This window comes from Squalius cephalus, assembly GCF_949319135.1.
Source record: "Squalius cephalus genome assembly, chromosome: 6".
NCBI lineage: Eukaryota > Metazoa > Chordata > Actinopteri > Cypriniformes > Leuciscidae > Squalius > Squalius cephalus.
Window position 1 is genome coordinate 4,092,533 of NC_137127.1, and position 16,656 is coordinate 4,109,188.

Below are 16,656 nucleotides of genomic sequence, written 5' to 3' on the forward strand. Positions count from 1 at the left end.
TGACACGCGTGCATTCATTGACTCGTTTCTGAGTCAATCCTATTTGATTCGTTTGGATTTTGAGACTTTAATTTCGCCGGTTTAGCCTTGCACGATCCACACACACACACACACACATACAGCTGTCTGAGAAAACCTAGATGGCAGTCTGCTAAAACAGACAACGGCACCGTAATCAAGCGTTCTTTTCTCATATAATACGCTTAATGTGGCTTAATAAAGTGAAATTGAAGCACCAAATTTAGTAGCCTACACAAGATAGGCCTATTAATAAAGCATACTTTGTAGAGGCAAACAGATTATGAACAACACCCATTATATGTATGTGTGTGCGCGCGCGCGCGCGTTTGTTAAATGGCTGTCATTGGAGTGTAGCCTACTTAAATTTGTCCACGATTTCAGGATGAGTTCTTAATATATTGCAACAAATCAATCAGTCCAATGAAAACAATCCAGTGAACGAACGAAGTTTTAAAACAGTGTAATTTGCCATCACTGCTCGACTGTCACGCGCCGGTTCGCGATCCCGTCATTCTAAAGTTCAAACAGAAACAAATAACAAATAGTGTAACTGTTTCTCAGTCGCGATGAAGAGTGAAAATAGCTCAAGTGGTCGGGGTAAAACAAGCTGGACAGAACTTAAAGACCTCGTAAAAGGAAAACGACGATCAGTGACAGTGTGTGTTGTTGAACGGAACGAAAATGAAGATAAAAACGAAGCTGAAGATAAAAACGAAGATGAAGATAAAAACGAAGCTGAAGGCAAAACCCACCGTTGGGTCTTGAGCCCACAGAGTCACTTCAGGTACGCGAACGTTAACACAGACTCGCTAGCCTGGAAACTAACGCACACCATATTTCATATTAACCAAGCTCAATTTCTAATTATTCAGCATCAGTATATGGTAATTAGAAGTGTGATCGTTGTAGTAAAAATACGGTTATTAAGAGTGAACATGAATGACAGACGATTACACTGGACAAATATTTTGTGTAATATCATAATAAAATCAAGCACAGTTTAAATACATATTCACATCCACATTTTAATACACGCGATTAAATGTAAATAAATATAAGTAATATAAAAATGTAATGATAAAATTAAAAATGTTACACTTGCAATTGAAATTAATACCACTATTTAGTGGTAATTACCATTAGCCTATTTATTTAAATAAATACATGTGTTGTCATGAGGATGTAATGTCTTTAGTCCAGTCATTTTATGAAAAAAGGTTGAACAAATTGCAACAGAAGCTAACTCAACTGATTTTGTATCCTCAATATGTCCTGAGTAAGGAAAAAAAAAAGTCCCGAAGAATCCCATTACGGGAAAGTTTCGAAAAAGACCCAAATATAGCCTATTCATTCTTTTTCTTCATTTCGTGAATAGGGTAAAAATTTTAACCTTTAGAAATCACCATGAAAATTACTGAGTTGATTACTTACATCAAGACAAACAAAAAATGTATAACAAATTTTTTGAAATTGTTTGTTAACATGGACAAACGGTGCATAATCTAATTACGTATGTGCTAATTTGCATAAATACCACAACAGGTCTAAACATTGGGTATAGCCAGGTGAAAATGTCTTGTTGAATCTTGTTGACATATAACAGTAAAATACTTAATGTTAAGGTCTGAATGGAACCCATTTAGGCTACCCATGAGCATTAATACATAGAGGCAGGAAGAAGTACTTTAAACCAGCCTTTATTAATTATTATTGCAGAGATGGGGTTTGGGGCTGGGTCCGTGGGACTGTTTCTGGGGGTTCACTTTTTATTTTACTTACCTTTTGTCTTCTGCATTCTCCTTACCATTGTCTCCTGTTCTTCCCTCAGACTCGTCCCCCAGAAACAGTCCCACAGACCCAGCCCCAAACCCCATCTCTTAAACATTAATAAAGGCTGGTTTCTAAAGTACTTCTTCCTGCCTTTATGTATTAATGCTCATGGGTAGCCTAAATGAGTTCCATTCAGACCTTAACATTAAGTATTTTACTGTTATATGTCAACAAGATTCAACAAGACATTTTCACCTGGCTATACCCAATGTTTAGACCTGTTGTGGTATTTATGCAAATTAGCACATACGTAATTAGATTATGCACTGTCTGTCCATGTTAACAAACAATTTAAAAAAACTTGTAATACATTTTTTGTTCATCTTGATGTAAGTAATCAACTCAGTAATTTTCATGGTGATATCTAAAGGTTAAAATTTGTACTCTATATTCACGTAAGAAAGAGAATGAATAGGCGTATGAATAGGCTATATTTGGGTCTTTTTCTAAACTTTCCCCTAATGGGATTCTTCGGGACTTTTTTTTTTCCTTACTCAGGACATATTGAGGATGCAAAATCAGTTGAGTTTGCTTCTGTTGCATTTTGTTCAAGATTGACCCCCATTTTGGCTTAAAATGACTGGACTACTTCTTATGTCTGTCAATGTGCCATTAATGCCATCACAGTGACAGTGATCTAAAATGAAATGTTAAAATTTGCCTTTTTCTGTCTTTTAGGAACGTCTATCTTGTGTTTATGGTGGTCTTAACATTTGTGAACCTCATAACGCTTCCTCTGGACATAGCATTTTCTGATGATATGCTTCAAAGTGCCCAGAAATACTGGGTGGCTTACAATGTATTCTCAGACCTCATGTTTTGTGTTGATGTTGGCTTTAATTTTCGAATGGGCATTTTCAGTGAAGACGGTCAGGTATGAACACGCCTTCATTGTCTTGTATGTCTATAGTTTAATATTAATTATTTATTATGGCTTTACCTTTCTAAAATACGTTTTAAATGCATTCCTGTCTCTGTCTAGGTCATCCTTGATCCAAAATTGATTCGAAAGAATTATTTCAGGTCTTGGTTTGTTGCTGATATGGTGGCTGCATTTCCGGTCGACGTGATCAGTACCATTGTGGTAATTGTATTCATCAGTTAATATCACTCATACTGATCAAATTGTAGAGATGCTTCTTACAGTACAACCAATTCACCACAGGAGCATTTTGAACACGGTGACATGTCTTCACTGGTGGTTTCGAAGTTGGTGCGGATACTCATGTTTGTGAGGATTCTCAGCATGATCCGTTTACTCCGTGTGCCAAAGCTTCTGAGATACTGGTTTGAATTGGAAAGTGTAAGTTTCAGCACAACTCACCGTCATGTTTATGCAAGACATTTTCAATGGCAATATGTTCACACTGTACAGATAGAGGAGAACTTCTATGGAAGTCATTGGGTCTCATTCATGAAACATTCGTAAATATACGAGTAAATATGTGAGTGATTTGCGCGTAAAGAGACCTTCCCAAAAACTCTTCTCCTGATTCACAAATACTTCGTAAACGTCAGATGTGATAGTGAAATGTGTGTGTGTGTTAATGAATTCCAATCAGTCGTAAATGGGACGCGCGTGCACGCTCATTCTCAATTACCATAAATCCCGCCCATTAAATCCGACTGACAACTATATATGGGCATCATATTATGACACCAAACGAAGGATTTCAACATGTCTTCTCAAAAGCGAATAAAAAAAAGAAATTTCTCAGATGCAGAAATTGAAGTTTTATTATCAGAAGTTTTATTTTACGCCACATTTTATTTTCAAGCGTACATAGTGGCGTATCAGGTCCTAAAAAAAGGAAGCTTGGCAGCATATTACAGATGCAGTTAGGAACAGTCCCAGAAGTGAAAAAAAAATGGTTCGACATGTAACCCCGTCAAATAAACCCGATTAAGGTGAATTAAAATGCAGCCTTATTAATGAGCAAAACGTTTGGATGTTAAACGCACTATTTACGCGTGGCTGGGAGCAGGTGTAGATTTCTTTCATACCAACTACCATTTGGAAAATACGAACATCTTAATGAATCCGAAAATTTACGCCAGAACCACTTTACACACGATTTACACAAAAATTCGTTCTGCTCGTGTTTCATGAATGAGACCCAATGTGTGCCGTCAACTGTCTGGTTGCCAACATTCTACAAAATATCATCTTTTGTGTTCTAAAAAAGAATAATAATATAGCAACTCAAGAACCCCAAACAGCCTAAAATAGTATTTAATAATAAGATTGATTTTTTTTTTTTTTTAAATAAGATGCAAGGATTTTTAATATCATTTTTGTAGTATTTTCTCACATTTTACCTCCTCTGTCATAACACGATAAACCAGCAAGCAACATTTTTGGTTGTATTTTGTACACCCATACTGTTTTATGGATACTTTATGTTTTATCATCTATCATTTTAGATGTCTGATGTACAGCTTGAAGGCGTCAAGAAGTTATTCAGGCTTGTCTTAGTTTTCCTGATGATGGTCCTCATTTGGCACTGGAACACTTGCGTGCAGTACTTCATCTCTGCAATGGAACAGTTTCCCCAAGACTGCTGGGTTGTGAAAGAGAAAATTGAGGTATGTCTCATTTTTGAATTGCTTATGCAGGCATTTGTTTGACATGATGTGTTCAACATGTCATTCCTTTTTATCTGTTACATTTTGCAGAACGGCTCGATCGGGGAAAAATACTCCTATGCTTCCTTCAGAGCTTTCTCTCAGATGTTCTGGAGATCAGTTGACACACCAACACGTACGCCGCACAGCATTCTTTCCACATTAATTAATCTTTGAGAAATGATAATCAATCTGATAATCAGTCTTTGGTGCAGAAAAATGTCTCCTGAAATCACTTTAATAAGGGCAGCATCACTTTTTACGATCAGGATTTGGGATTTTTTTGGAACTTGTGATACATAGTTAGTTGATCCATGATGTGCTGTTACTTTCAAATGATCAGACATATGATTTCCATCTGCCAGATGAAAACAAAAAAGGCAATGGCTTAGCCCTTAGCATTGTGGCATAAGGTTTTGCATGAGCAAACACCACTGAAGAACTGTAAAAAAAAAACATTGAACTAAAGTGATTCCCTTTTGTTTGTTTTTAGGTGTGGATGAACGGTGGTTAGCGATTGTAAATATGGTGATTGGAAATATAATGTGTTTTGCATTGATTTCTTGCGTGATCACATCATTTGGGAGCATGTCTGCGGCTGGCAATGCATACAAGGTAAAGTTGAATTTTAGGAGTTAAAATTAAAGCTGTTTGTATTTGTTAAGTTTGATTATTCAAACTCTGATGATATTATGCCATGATATATCAATATTTCAGATAAACCGGCTACAATCCTCCACATTGTTCAAAAATTTGCCCAGAGTGTTGCGCCAGCGCACCACTGCCGAGTACAAGTGGCACCGGGAGAAGGAGAACATCCTCAACGTCATCTCAAAACAGCTCAGAAAGGTTTCTAACTGATTCATAAATATAAACTTCAGATAACACACGATACGTTTTTCTGCTGTTCAAACAATCATTTGGCTCAAACAAGTTTTTTTTGTATAGAAATAATTTTTAATAGTGCTATGTTTCGTGTTTCAAAGGATATCATGGCGGAGAGATGCTCCAACCTGTTGAACAAAGGCACGTTTTTGTCGCACAACAAAGAATTCACTGACGCCGTCTTGATGAAGTTGGACAATGAGTTCTTCAATGCTGGTGATATCATCATTTGCCAGAATGCTCAACACGACAAAATGTTCTTCATTGACTGTGGACGGGTGCTGGTGAAGAACGAGGCTTTCCAGATGGAGCTGTGTGATGGAGATCACTTCGGAGGTGATGTATGAGAAGTTGTCTCGTGTAGAGTAACGGTCTGGTCCACATTGCAGTGCTAGTCAAGTCAAATATAGCGCTTTTCAAATACACATTGTTTCAAAGCAGCTTTACAGAAAATTATGTTTATAATATCTGAATTTCTGCATGCCTCTGATAGTCACTTTTATCAGATTAGAGCTGGGCGATAATATAGTTTACATTTTGCAACAATACAAGCAATCTAGCAGTTGAAATCTGCTGTATTTATGCTGATACTGTATGAATGCGAATAAAGTTGGACATGCTTAAACATCCAACCTTATATAAAGCAATAGCAATTTATTTTGCAATAAAATAAAAATTAGGCACCTGAGACTATTTAATTAGTTTCAGCTGCCTGATTTATATGTATATGCATAATAGATAGATATATAATATACTATATATATGTTAATATTTATATATATATATGTTAAAAAAATATGCAATTTTTAAGAAATATTCAAGAACAAGAACATTTGGACATCAAAACATGCACACTAGGGTGGTCCTTATTTTTAAAGTATCCAATTGTCATGCTCTTAACCCTTCAAATTGTTCCTTTATATAAGAAAATACAGCATGCCAATTTTTATGGCAGTAACATAATAATTACTGGTAGCTCAATAGCTTTAAACTTTCTGAGATTTTGATGATTTTCGTAAAAACAGATCATTTGATTTGGTATTGTACTTGGCTAGTAAAAATTCCTTGAAATTGACCCGGAACTTTGGCCGAATCAAGCAGATTATCAGGAGGCACAGGCAACCATGCAATGAAAGTCAATGATCACTCCGAGAGAGGAGTGGCTCTGATTCAAGAATACAGTGGCTATCTCACACACTCTGAAGAACAACTGCAGTTTCTCCTTCATGTGGTGGAAGATCACCGACGGATCTATCCAGACTGCAAAGGTCAACACTGGCTGCTGAGCATCAGAAATGAGGGATTGTTGAAAACTTTGTGCTTTTTTGAGATTGTTGTCATTGTTGTCATGTCAGTGTTGCTCTGATTTCAATAAAATGTAGTTCATTTGCAGCAACTTTTAATATTACTTGCATATCACAATAAGGCCGCACAGCTTAACATAGGCAATCTTCCACATGATTGAGCTACCTCTAAATATCTTTTTTTTTGTCAACATTTTTGCATATTTCTAATTTTGAAGTTAAAAGGAACAGTTTAAAAGGTTAAGACACTATCATTTTGCAAAAAAAAAAAAAATTTGGACTTGATAAGGACCACCCTAATGCACACTTAGAGCGGGTGTTTAAGCTTTTGCTTTAAATGCAGTTTGTTTCACATCAAAAGGAACCTCTTGTCTGTCGCTACATTGTCAGTGTCCTCTTTACGCCGCGATGTTTTTCACTGAGAAAACAGACGTGTGGTGTGAGAGCGTGAGAACAGCGTCAATCGCATGAGTTTCACACTCAAAAATGCTCAAAATTAGATTACAGAGCTTGCCAGATCAAGAATTAATTTCCCAGTTTTGTGTGCAGTTTTGATCAGATGGTCAGTCATTGGATGAAACTCCAGTGTGTTTTAAACAACCAGCCTCATACTCGCCATTTTAAGAGGTTTTGTGTTTCTGCAGAGATCGGCTTCCTGTTTGGTGGAAGACAGTCGGCCACAGTTTCTGCGCTGAGCACCTGCAGCCTTTTCACCCTGACACTGGAAGCGTTTCAGGAGATTGAGGAAGAATTCCCACATGTGGTGAACGAACTGAGGTGAGCAGCACAACTGGATCAAAATGATCTAGAAAATAAGTCTTGCATTATGAGTTGCTTTCATCGGGAGTGGACACAGGGCAAATTTTTGGGCAATGTTGCCGTCAACAGCAACCAGATGAGACACAGGGCCCATGACCCATCTAAATTATCCAGATAGAAATGTATTGCCCATTTTCAATGGGAAAGTGCCCAAGCAACAATCGCTCGGCAAGATTGCCCTGCAACATTGCTCAAAAAGTTGCCCTGTGTATCATCACCTTTAGTTTTGTCGTGGCCATGACACATTAACTTGTGGGAACGTGATAATAAGTTGTGGCCAAGAGATCATTTTGTCAAGGTAACGCATCCTTATTTCGTGTAATAGTGGGAAGTTCCGATCATTTTACTCAGATCTTTGAATCTGGTTCATCAAAATGAACGAATCTTTTTTTTTTATTATTCATTTCGTTCATTTCAGTAGAATGTATTTAAAATGTTACATGTTAGCCAAATTCCCCAAACACATCAAATGTTGATCGCATTTAGAATAAGAAAAAAAATTGCAATGCAAGGAAAAGACCAAATTATGAGAAACAGAAACGATTAATTAATTGATCTTGGTCTTCAGACTATGCAGTGTGTTAGTTTACCTCCTCCCGAAGCCGTTCGTTCATCCCGTGACATCCTCATAAACTGAGCTTTGCAGTCGGTAGTAGCGGATACAGAATTGATTAGTTCACGTTTCGAGTCTATCGACTTCAGGTTCGAGTTATTCGTTCATCACGTGACAGAAGAACGAAAGACTCAGAAGACTCAGACCCGAAGACTCGAGAGATGAACTAATCATTTCTCTTTCCGGCACCGACAGCAAAGCCTCTATGGGACTGACGGGAAGAACGAAAGACTCGGACCCGAACCCGAAGACTCGAGGGATGAACTAATCATTTCTGTTTCCAGTACAGAATCTATTGAAAATGAACAAATCACTCTCTGAGACAACCCGGTAGTCCCGAGTCATATTACACTGTGTGCTAACTACATGTGACAACACGCGATAAAAGGGTCTTTTCCATGTTAATCAGAGTGTGTGTCCTATCCAGCCGTGACGGCGACACGCGACGATCCTATTTTAGAAACGGTTTCTATTTTTCTGTGACGTCGCGCTGGAACAACAAACACAAAGTGTGGCGATGATAATCTCAGGTGCTGTTTATGTGCTTTATTTAATGTTAAAAGCGTGTAATGTGACTCTGAATATCATTTAGTGCTCCAGCTTTGAAGCTGTAAAAGCAACAGTGGATAATTCACCTCAGATCTTGAAATTAAACACATGGAAACAAGAACGTTCAAACTGTGAACAAACAAGTGTATTCTTTGTTACGGCCTAAGCCTTATGAGTGTTGTATTTGTATTTTGTGTGTATCTGTTTCTGATTGGTTTCCTTCTCTTGTTAGGCTCCGCCTCTGCGCACCCGTGGCCCGATGCTCTGATGGCTCCTCTTGAGTATAGAAGAAGAGTGAAACAGACTGAGGCACGCAGTGGTGAATCCCGGCTTCATTAGCCTTATAATAAAGGGATGAAGGGATGAAGGGGTGAATCCCGGCTTCATTAGCCTTATAATAAAGGGATGAAGGGATGAAGGGATTCAGCGGTGAATCCCGGCTTCATTAGCCTTATAATAAATGTTTGAATTGCACTTTGCCTCGCATGTCCTTTTATGTTGCTTACCCCTTTTCCAACGAGCATTTTAAAAACAGGGGTTCGTAACATCTTTGACAAAGATTGTTTTAGTAACTCAGTAGCCTATGTATTTTTAATAATGTTTAAATGGTGTGATATTTGTGAATTTGATTATGTAGCGACTTATCCATGTTCTTGCGAGTGCCGTCAAGATTACTCTCTGGTGCCGTGAACCTAATTCTATTCTCAGGATATTTTTATACCCTACAGTTTATAATCGTGTAAATATCGATTGCAAAGGATGGAAATCGACCCAAACAATCTGTAAAATAGTTTGATTTATGTGCCTTATCCATCACATTCTGTGGCTGTTATTGGTTCATCATTACCATCATCAGTAACGAGATTAATATTCTTTATTTACACGTATCAGTTCAGAAGGTGCTATAAACATCATCATTATTATTATTTCAGATTTACCAGTCAAGTGTGTAGATTATCACTATTTCAACATGAGTCAGCTCACAAGTAATGCATTTCATAAGGGTGCATATGACAACATCATAATAAATTAAATAATATTTATTTTCTCTCATGGAGTTTCAGTATTTGGCAATGAGACAGTGTTACAGGCACTACAGTAAAATAAAGCACTTTGGAAATGATTCTGTAAACTAAACCAAAATGTTCACAGAAGATTAAAAACAAATTCATTTAGAATTCTTTTGTTTTACTTTTGTGAAATTGAGGGACTGAAGAGATGAGATTAGCAGGATCTATTAGCACTTTGCAACCCCTTTTTGAGAAATAAAGTATGAACTTTAACCATAATTTACAGTATAGATGTGGATATTTGATCTAAATAACATTCCAAATCAAATTCCATGATTAAATTAAGTGGCAGTAAAGCTACATGAACCAGCCCAGAAATAATAATAATAATAATAATAATAATAATAAAACAACCAACACCTGGTGAATGTCTAAACAAATATACAACATAAATCAACCACTTATCTAAATATGAATACGATAACATCTAAATACTTATTCTATTTGTCTGACACATCTACAAGACTCGAGAAACATAGTAGCCTAACACATTTCTCAAATTTGAAGGATGTGCGCTTCATCATCCGTCCACTAGAGGAGGACAACCAGCACAAGTTATTAAAGGAACAGTTCACCAATAAATCACAATTCTGTCACAATTAATTCACCCTCATCGTTTCAAGTTCATATCATGTTTTTCTTATTTCTCTTGTTTTTTTTATTTATTTATTTATTTTTTTAAGTCAAATGGGTTTCAAATGACGGGGTGAGATAATAATGACAATAATTGTGTAAGGTATAATTTTTAAATGTATAATATTGTGAGGTGAGGTTTGTACAACACAACACGCTGTATTGTATTAGTTTAAATGTAGTGACGCACATTTGTGAATTTGTCAAATAAATGGGTAGTTGTGCACACATTAATAATTAGCACCAGGCCTATAAATGTGTAGTTGTTTGTGTGTGGGTGAATCAACTAAGATCCAAATGAAATCAAATGAGATTGACTTAGAAAAGAGTCAATGAATGCACGCGTGTCACCTGATCCACAAACGCACATCTTCTTTGTTGCATGCGCAAATTATGATACAATATCAAAATTGAATGAATGTGTGGCAATTTGTACAAATAGAGACATTTTTGTGAATACAAATGTTTTCTTTTGTATTAGTGTATACACTAATACAAAAGAAAACATTTGTATTCACAAAAATGTCTCTATTTGTACAAATTGCCACACATTCATACAATTTTGATTTTGCAAACGCAAGTTGAAAGACATTTGGTTGTAGATAGTTAAACATATCTGCAACCTTTATCAAGTTCATGGATTATAGTGCTTGCACGTGTTAATCATTATGTTACTATATTCATCCCATACCTATTTTAAAATACTTTAAAAAGATATGCACTGCGTATATGTGGTTTACAATGGTGTTGCCTTTGTAATAGACACACTAAATTGTACTTAAAATTTTACTTTTTACACACTAATGTATACTTAATTATATTCTACTCTATTATATTCTAATCATTCTATTCAGACTCCCTTTAATATCTATCTATCTATCTAACGTTATCTATCTATCTATCTATCTATCTATCTATCTATCTATCTATCTATCTATCTATCTATCTATCTATCTATCTATCTATCTATCTATGCCTCGACGTTCAGTACTTGGTATACTGATATTATTGTTGACATATTTGATTGTTTTACATACAGTATTGCATGTGCCAGTAATGATCATAATAAACATTCCACATGCCTGATTTAAAATGTAGATTTAGAAGAGAAAGAGAGATAAGATGTACATCAACAAAACGTTACACTGCCAAGGACAAACACTCAGCACTGTTGTCATGACAGCGTTCAAGTGAACGCAGTTATTTCTATATCGTGCTCGTGAGGAAGGGGGCGTGGCTGAGAGCGTAGTGGGCGTGAGCTGCGCCGTGGGGGCGTGTCCGGGCGCGCGCTGTGAGGATGTACATCGGCGTAGTTTCCACGGCGCATTTGTCAAGCTAACGGCGCTCCGCTCGTGTCATATCCTGGGGAACCGATTTCCGTGGAAGCGTAGCGCACTCTTTGACAGTTAGGGTTTTATTTGTGTCTTTTCGGCGTTCATATCGACGCAGGTTGGCATCCTGGCACGGAACATGAACATGGCCGCGCTACTCCCCGAGGTTCGAGGACTTCAGAGCGACGAGGTACAATAATTCAGCTGTTATATCATGTGACGTGTTATATCAGTCATAAAAATCTGTTATATTGCATAAACATCACCCCTGCCTACAGCTCTTATGTCATATGGTCTCTGTGGGATCCGGTGGGTCTCTGAGATGAAGTTCTGCTCCACTTTGTGTTATGATAGTACGACGTGCTGTTTGTTTACTTAACGACACAAAACTGACATATAACCATGTTTGGGAAAGGATGTGTTTGATTTGCTGATAAAGATCACTTTATTTCATTTCTATTGTAGTCTTGTGACTCTCAAGTGTCACTCTTGCGCAATATCTACTGTATACTTGTGAGGGCTCGCATGACGCCATAACTACCGCATGACGTCACATGTTTATTATATAGCATATTTTTGATCACATGTGGCACTTATAATTTTATTATATTTATTGTTCATTGCTCTTTTATGGGGTGGTTGCTGTCGTTTTTTTTAAACAAAAACACTTTTTCGGATATAATCATTGCACAGACGTCATCATAACTGCATTTTGATAGCTTTTGTTTGTTACTTTTGAGGATATGCATATATGATATGTAGTCTATACAGTACAGGTCAAAAATTTGGAAACATTACTATTTTTAATGTTTTTTGAAAGAAGTTTCTTCTGCTCATCAAGCCTGCATTTATTTGATCAAAAATACAGGAAAAAATTGTAATATTGTGATATATTATTACAATTTAAAATAATTGGTTTTCAATTTATTATACTTTAAAATATAATTTATTTCTGTGATGCAAAGCTGAATTTTCAGGATCATTACTCCAGTCTATCACTTGATCCTTTAGAAATCATTCTAATATGATGATTCATTATCAAAGTTGGAAACAGTTCTGCTGCTTAATATTCTTTCATAACCTGTGATACTTTTTTAGGATACTTTGATGAATAAAAAAGAAAAAAAAGAAGCGATTTTATTTAAAAAATAGAATTATTTTGTAACAACAATATACACTACTGGTCAGTAATTTTTTTTCTTTCTTTTTTTAAAAGAAATCAATACTTTTATTCAGCAAGGATGTGTTAAATTGATAAAAAGGGTGATAGTAAAGAAGATTTATATTATTAGAAAATATTTTTTTATTTTGAATAAATGCAGTTCTTTTTTACCTTTTATTCATCAAATATATTAGGCAGCAGAACTTTTCCAACACTCATAATAAATCATTATATTAGAATGATTTCTGAGGGATCATGTGATAGACTGGAGTAATGATGCTGAAAATTCAGTTTTGCATCACATAAATAAATTATATTTTATAGTATATTCAAATAGAAAACCATTATTTTAAGTTGTAATAATATTTCACAATATTTTTTTTCTGTATTTTTGATCAAATAAATCCAGCCTTGATAAGAATTAGAGACTTATTTCAAAAATATAAAAAAATCGTAATGTTTCCAAACTTTTGACCGGCACTGTGTGTATTTATGTAAATTGACTATCTTTTCCTTTTAGGAAAATATACCAAAAATAATGATTTCATCTTGCGTTAATGCATTCTGGCCAATCAAATGTTCTCTGACAGAAGAATGTCCCTCCCACTTAAGGGTCAAAGTGGATCAAACTTCCTGTTTCTGTAGGAAATACATATTCTTAAACCTTCATTCTTGATGTTCATTGTCGTTTGTGTACCTTGAATATATATATATTTTTTTGCTTTCCTTCAGGATGAATCCCGAATCTTAAGGGTGAAAATCATTGCTGGAATTGGTTTGGCCAAGAAGGACATTCTGGGTGCCAGGTCAGTACAAATGACACCAGAACATATTAATGTTAATGAAAGACATATATAACGGCCAGGCTGATTAAACAGCACATACTTGACCATTTGAGACTTTTTCAGAAATAAATATTGTATAAAATGTGCTTATTTTCAACAATCTTGTGTATGTCTCATTTGCCATTGTATCATGTATAAACCTGGCTCTTTAAATATCACCCATATCTGTTGATGAGTAATTATGGTCTCTTTCTCTGCTTGAATGAGAGTTTGTGTTTTCTTTAAATGCTCAGTTCACTTGTTTTTCCCCTTGATTTCACTCAACACTCACTCAGGGTCACGGTTTAGATGCTTCGGCATAGTCTCAGGTGGTGTACGGCACATTTTAAGGACACTTCGCTCGGATAAGTTGTTTGCATTATACACCCGCTCCGCCGGCATCATGTTCTGTTCCCGTGTGTGTGCGCCTTCAGTTTGTTATGAAAACACAAAATAGTTTATCCGTGTCTCATGATTTCCGCACAACGGACAATCTGTCACTCATACAGGCTTTTATCAGTTCCTAAAAAAGATTATAGATATAGTTTTTTACAGCCTAATAATTGGATTCTGATTCATTTAAATACTCAGCTGAATCTTTTTTGAAAAATAAATTAATAATGATCATGACGTCATCAGCATGAAATCCAAATTGACCCCATTTACTTTCTTAACGCACATTTCTGGCCTTATTATGCTCGTTTTGTCACATTCAGCTATTCAAAAAGCCTACTTTCATCATCAATCTATTCCCAAAAGTGTAAAATCACGTCCCGTCCTACTTTTTTTTGTTTTGTTTCTCCTGCACAAAAAAGTGATATGGGTTACAGTTGCGGTTTCATTTAGACTCTTAATGATTATTTAGTTTAATATTTATCCATTTGTCAATTTATCTGATCTAGGTTTGCTTTGTAATACAATGCAAGCTCAGTATTTTGCCAAGAAAAGTTATTTACGAGCCACCACATGCTAAAGAATTCATATTATGCATAGCTTCAAATGCACTACATGCTGATGGACCCGGTCCCGGAAACACAGTACAGTAGATGGCAGTGTTAGCAGCCGTCCTGGCCGTCCTTGAGGACTCGAACAGATCGGCCGTGCTCACTTTGACCTAAATAACACAGCTCTAGGTATGCAATCGATATCTGTGCTGAGCGATATCATCTCTCCTTCACTGTGACACTCGCTTGGAAAAGGCCAGATGTGCAGTGAAAACCTTCATCGACTCAAATGAACAGTTGAGAGATTGTGTCTCGCTTCCTCCTGATGTTGCATGTGGGTTAAGACAATGAATGACACGATCCCAAACTTATTAATCTGAACTAGACTGGTTTGAGACAATCGTTCTACACTGTATGGATGAATCCTGACTTGTAATGGTTAGTAAAGATAGATCCATTCATTCCAGTATCACATGACCACTGATCCTGCAAATAACAATGGACCGTGACCACATTACTAAAATATTTAGTAACACTTCCTGTATGAGTCAAAGATGGGAAATCTTTTTTTTCCATGTTGTGTGCTTATGTAATATTAGTCTGTTTTCCTTTCATCCGCAGCGATCCGTACACAAGAATCTCGCTCTATGACCCGGTCAACGGAGAAATCACCAGTCTACAGACCAAAACCATTAAAAAGGTATGATTGTGTGCAGAGTCAGACTCTCTGACTACAGAAGTTATCTTTTTGTCAAGAGATGTTGAACAAGATTTCTACATCTTTCTGTTCTTGTCTTTTTTTTTAGACATTGGATCCGAAGTGGAATGAAGAATTCTTCTTTAGAGTAAGTGAACGGGTATTTACAAAGAGTTGAAAAATTAAAGAAAAAAATAAATAAATATATAACAATTACTAAAAAAAGAAAATATAAACTAAAATATTGTTAACCTGTATGTCATGTGACCATTAACTGTCATCAAAGAACTGACAAAGAACATGCAATCTGTTGTTAAATGATTGGAATATTAACTTAAAAGTTTGGGAATTCCTGGCCTTTTAAAAAAAATGTCATTATCAATACTTGAATATATAAAAAATAATTAAAATAAAAAATAATATAATAATAAATGTGTGTGTATATATATATATATATATATATATATATATATATATATATATATATATATATATATATATATATATATATGAAGAGTTCAGATGCAAAAGCCTCTAAGTGCAATCTGAAATTTTCTTCTAGTATGATCATTTTTTATCAAGTTTGTTAATTTAAGTTGAATAATTTCACTTAAATGGCAATGCATATTTCCTATTTATTGTCATTTAGGTGAAATTACTTAACTTAAATATACAAGGTTTATAAAAATGATCATTCTAGTCGAAAATTTCAGATGGCACTTAGAGGCTTTTGCATCTGAACTCTTCATATATATATATATATAATTTAAATTTAAAACTACATTTGTAAAGTCATACTACCTTAAATTTTTGTTGATTTTAATTACAAAAAAACATTTAGTCTAGACAGGACAACAAGAGGTGTTCACACTACACTTCTCGTTCCATTGACTTCCATTCAAACGCATACGAATGCTGGAGACCGAAAACTTAACCTTCGGCGCGTTCCAAATTCAGGTTTGTTGAACTCTGACCTGCAAATTCGTATCATGTTAAGACGTGTGAGCAAGTTCAAGTTCAAATTTATTTGTATAGCACATTTAAAAACAACCACAGTTGACCAAAGTGCTTAACAATGTCAGGATACACACAATTAAACAAAAAAACAAAACAAAAAAAACAATAGGAGACCGATAAGCCACGGAGCGAAAGTGGAGTAGATTGATTTATTATTATTTGTTATATGTTGAGTTTATGTTTATTAAAATGAAGCCGCAGAATGAGTCGTCAAATCACTTCCATTGCAGCGTCCAAAGAAATGTCTCATGCTCAAAGTCTAGTGTGACCGCGGCTTTATTCATCACTATCATGAATGAATATTGTGTGTGATTCCAGTAATGTGTTCTTGT

General features: G+C 35.6%; 3 protein-coding genes across 3 annotated transcripts in view; all 3 read left to right on the forward strand.

The window, feature by feature from the left end:
* The window catches only part of dnaaf4 (dynein axonemal assembly factor 4), a 503,354-nt gene that overhangs the window by 381,473 nt on the left and 105,225 nt on the right, over positions 1-16,656 (forward strand). The window lies entirely within an intron of this gene.
* Positions 429-8,982, forward strand: LOC307159911 (potassium/sodium hyperpolarization-activated cyclic nucleotide-gated channel 1-like). The gene is made up of 11 exons (XM_079873611.1): positions 429-805; positions 2,530-2,725; positions 2,834-2,935; positions 3,017-3,154; positions 4,276-4,437; positions 4,528-4,612; positions 4,970-5,091; positions 5,194-5,325; positions 5,463-5,697; positions 7,310-7,442; positions 8,879-8,982. The coding sequence occupies exons 1-11, from the start codon at positions 588-590 to the stop codon at positions 8,925-8,927; spliced, it is 1,572 nt and encodes a 523-aa protein (XP_079729737.1). The 5' UTR covers positions 429-587; the 3' UTR covers positions 8,928-8,982.
* Positions 11,538-16,656, forward strand: part of nedd4a (NEDD4 E3 ubiquitin protein ligase a) — a 45,295-nt gene continuing 40,176 nt past the window's right edge. The window contains exons 1-4 of the mRNA XM_079873892.1: positions 11,538-11,870; positions 13,575-13,648; positions 15,232-15,310; positions 15,417-15,455. Coding sequence (XP_079730018.1) covers positions 11,820-11,870; positions 13,575-13,648; positions 15,232-15,310; positions 15,417-15,455 — 243 coding nt within the window. The 5' untranslated portion in view covers positions 11,538-11,819. The remainder of the gene's footprint in view (positions 11,871-13,574; positions 13,649-15,231; positions 15,311-15,416; positions 15,456-16,656) is intronic.

What these genes read in the sequence shown, in the direction of transcription:
- LOC307159911 (XM_079873611.1), top strand. Translation starts at nt 588, where the DNA reads ATGAAGAGTGAAAATAGCTCAAGTGGTCGGGGTAAAACAAGCTGGACA. An exon ending in ATCAGTTGACACACCAACAC is followed by an intron (nt 4,613 to 4,969) that starts GTACGCCGCACA and finishes GTTTGTTTTTAG; the next exon opens with GTGTGGATGAACGGTGGTTA. An exon ending in TCTCAAAACAGCTCAGAAAG is followed by an intron (nt 5,326 to 5,462) that starts GTTTCTAACTGA and finishes CGTGTTTCAAAG; the next exon opens with GATATCATGGCGGAGAGATG.